The sequence below is a fragment of the Lactuca virosa genome, chromosome 4 (assembly GCF_052849685.1).
Source record: "Lactuca virosa cultivar CGN04683 chromosome 4, Lactuca_virosa_CGN04683_v6, whole genome shotgun sequence".
Taxonomy (NCBI): Eukaryota; Viridiplantae; Streptophyta; class Magnoliopsida; order Asterales; family Asteraceae; genus Lactuca; species Lactuca virosa.
In genome coordinates this window covers 185,342,867-185,345,582 of record NC_136429.1, presented here as the reverse complement: position 1 = coordinate 185,345,582, position 2,716 = coordinate 185,342,867, and the positions used below count along the sequence as shown (strand labels likewise).

General features: G+C 38.4%; 1 protein-coding gene across 1 annotated transcript; it reads right to left on the bottom strand.

Annotated features, from left to right (window-relative positions):
* Positions 1 to 250: 250 nt before the first annotated feature.
* Positions 251 to 2,080, bottom strand: CIPK5 (CBL-interacting protein kinase 5). The gene has a single exon (XM_079044779.1). The coding sequence runs from the start codon at positions 1,746 to 1,748 to the stop codon at positions 426 to 428; it is 1,323 nt and encodes a 440-aa protein (XP_078900905.1). The 5' UTR covers positions 1,749 to 2,080; the 3' UTR covers positions 251 to 425.
* Between the last annotated feature and the right edge of the window lie 636 nt (positions 2,081 to 2,716).

The window sequence follows — 2,716 nt, the reverse complement described above, 5'->3', positions numbered from 1 at the left end:
CACAACATTTAGTGATTTTGTTTCTAAAGTGAGTTGTCAAGTACGAAGCTCTTCTTGTGTCATTCGCAGCGTCCAGCCGCTCGGCCCAGGCTCCACAAAACCGACACGTGTACACGTCTTTGCATGGTCAAACTATAAAGTCATAAGTCAAAACCATGGTTTTATATTCTATGGATTAAACCTTGCAAGTTACTAATTAAAAACCCAAAAAAGGGTGTCCATGCATACGCATCGTTTAAAACTTAGAAGTTATATGGTTATATGACATCATTTAAAACTTAGAAGTTGTATGGTTATACGACATCGTTTAGAACTTAGAAGTTGTATCATTGTATGGTTACTCTAATAGTAAAAACCCGAAAAAAAGCGTGTTTGTACATGCGGGAAATAACTAATAATTAAGCGCTTGTTTGGTCTACGGTTAACTAGGTATTGTTATCTTCGCCTTGCCACTTCCAAACGATGTCGTGTAGGGCAGGTCTAACGTCCTCTTCACAGAATTTCTTGTATTCGAGTGTATCACCAGCTGACTTCGAAAACTCCACCACCGAAACCCCCGGCGCCACCTCGAACACCTCCGCCGTCAACGACAACTTCCCTTTTCGACCCTCCGAGATCCCCTGCATCTTTATTTTGTACTCGTTTTGCTTTGAATTCAAAATCTTGAAGTTCAGTTTCTTAGCAGCTGAATCGAGTTTGTTGAGAATGGCAGAAGCAGAATATCTTGACGTGAATAAAGATCCTGATTTTCGTTTACTCTCGAACATGTTTGATAAATCGAAGCCGGAAGACATTGATGAAATGAACTCGAAAGCGTTGTAGAACGGCGGTGATGATTTCGATTTTGGGAGTTCTGTTTCTGTTCCCTGATCTTCGGTTTCTTTGATTGAAAACGCGAGTGGTCTTTGAAATCCTTTCAAGAACCATGGTAATCGCATGATCTCCGGAATTGTGATTCTACGCGACGGATCCACAATTAATATTTTGGAAATCAACCGCCGTGCGTCGGCGGAAAACCACGGCGGACATTCGTATTCGGCTTTGAAGATCTTTTTATACATGCGCATGATATTTTCATCTTGAAATGGAAGAAACCCGGCTAACAAAACATATAAAATCACCCCACAAGACCAAATATCCGCCTTGGCGCCGTCGTACCCTTTTCGCCGGAGAACTTCCGGTGCAACATAAGCCGGCGTTCCACACTGTGTATGAAGCAACCCGTCGGTCGTTAACTGCTCCGGCAACGCCGACAATCCAAAATCTGTTACTTTTAGATCACCATTTTCATCCAAAAGTAGATTCTCCGGCTTCAGATCACGGTGGGAGACACCACGGCTATGGCAGAAATCGACGGCGCTAATCAACTGCTGAAAATACTTCCTCGATACATCTTCCTTCAGTTTCCCTTTCAAAACCTTAGCAAAAAGTTCGCCGCCGGTGACGTACTCCATAACGAAAAAGATTTTCCGTTTGGTAGCCATAACTTCCTTTAATTCAACAACGTTTGGGTGTCGAACAAGCCGCATGATGGAGATTTCACGAGTGATTTGCTCCATTAAACCTTCTTTTCGAACTTGATCTTTCTTGATGACTTTAATCGCTACACTCTCGGAAGTAACAAGATCTTTAGCATAGTACACCTTTGCAAACGTCCCTTGTCCCAACAACCTCCCCATCTCGTACTTCCCAAAGATTATATTCCGGCCACCACTACTGCCGTGACGATAATCGGTAAAATCTTCCATTTATCTTCCTTTCCTTTTATCTCTCTATCAATGGGAGGCTAGGTAATTGTTTTAGATGGGGTTAAGGTGGCGGAGTTGGCTTCTGTTCATGGTGTTATAGAATATAGATGTTCCGATGTATGAATGAGACGGTGGTTGACGGTTGTCGGAGGGGTGTTTTCTGTTGAACTTTGAGAGTTTGAGGGGTGGAAGCCGTATATAAATGGGGTGTAGAGTGAGAGTGGTAGGCGGAAAAGGGACCCAAGATTGTTGGGTTTTGTGAGGTGATGATTGGAGGACATAGTTTAGATGAATATTCAAGGAGCGGCTATACCCACAGTTTTTGCATTATTGATGATGTTTCCAATGGTCGACTGCTACGTGTAATTCATGAAAAAACTTTGCCAGCTTACATACCTAATTAGCTTTAATTGCTGTTGCATAATAATAATTGTATTTTTGTGTATACGATTTGTGTTTGATTAATTATTCTAATTTTAGTTTGATAGGATATGAACATGTAATGTCGGGTGTTTGTTGATGATGAATGGCCATAATAAAACGAGATTAGTAAGGAGGCAAACACAAGTAATGTCGTTGATGGTTCGATCGAATTCAGAAATTCCACAAAATTTAATAATTGATAATAGATTGTGTTGGGAAGAAATATGTATATTAAAGGTTTAAATCTATCTAATAATTATAAAAAACAGAGAAAAATGAATGTACTTAGAGCATTTAGAGCATTTATAATGATTAACAAAAATGAATATACTTAACCACTATTTAAACTTAAATATAAAACCTTATAAACCGATATAGTTTTAAGCAATAAAAAAAATCATTTTCTTTTGATTTTGTTTTAATAAAATACAAATGAATTGTATCAAAATAAAAAATAAAAAATATCAATTATATGATTGTTTATTGCAAAAATACATCAAAGTTTCTAGGAACAATAAAAAAAAACAATATTTTTAATGAATATA

Excerpts from the sequence above, each read along its gene's own strand:
- CIPK5 (XM_079044779.1), bottom strand. The coding sequence starts at position 1,748 with ATGGAAGATTTTACCGATTATCGTCACGGCAGTAGTGGTGGCCGGAAT.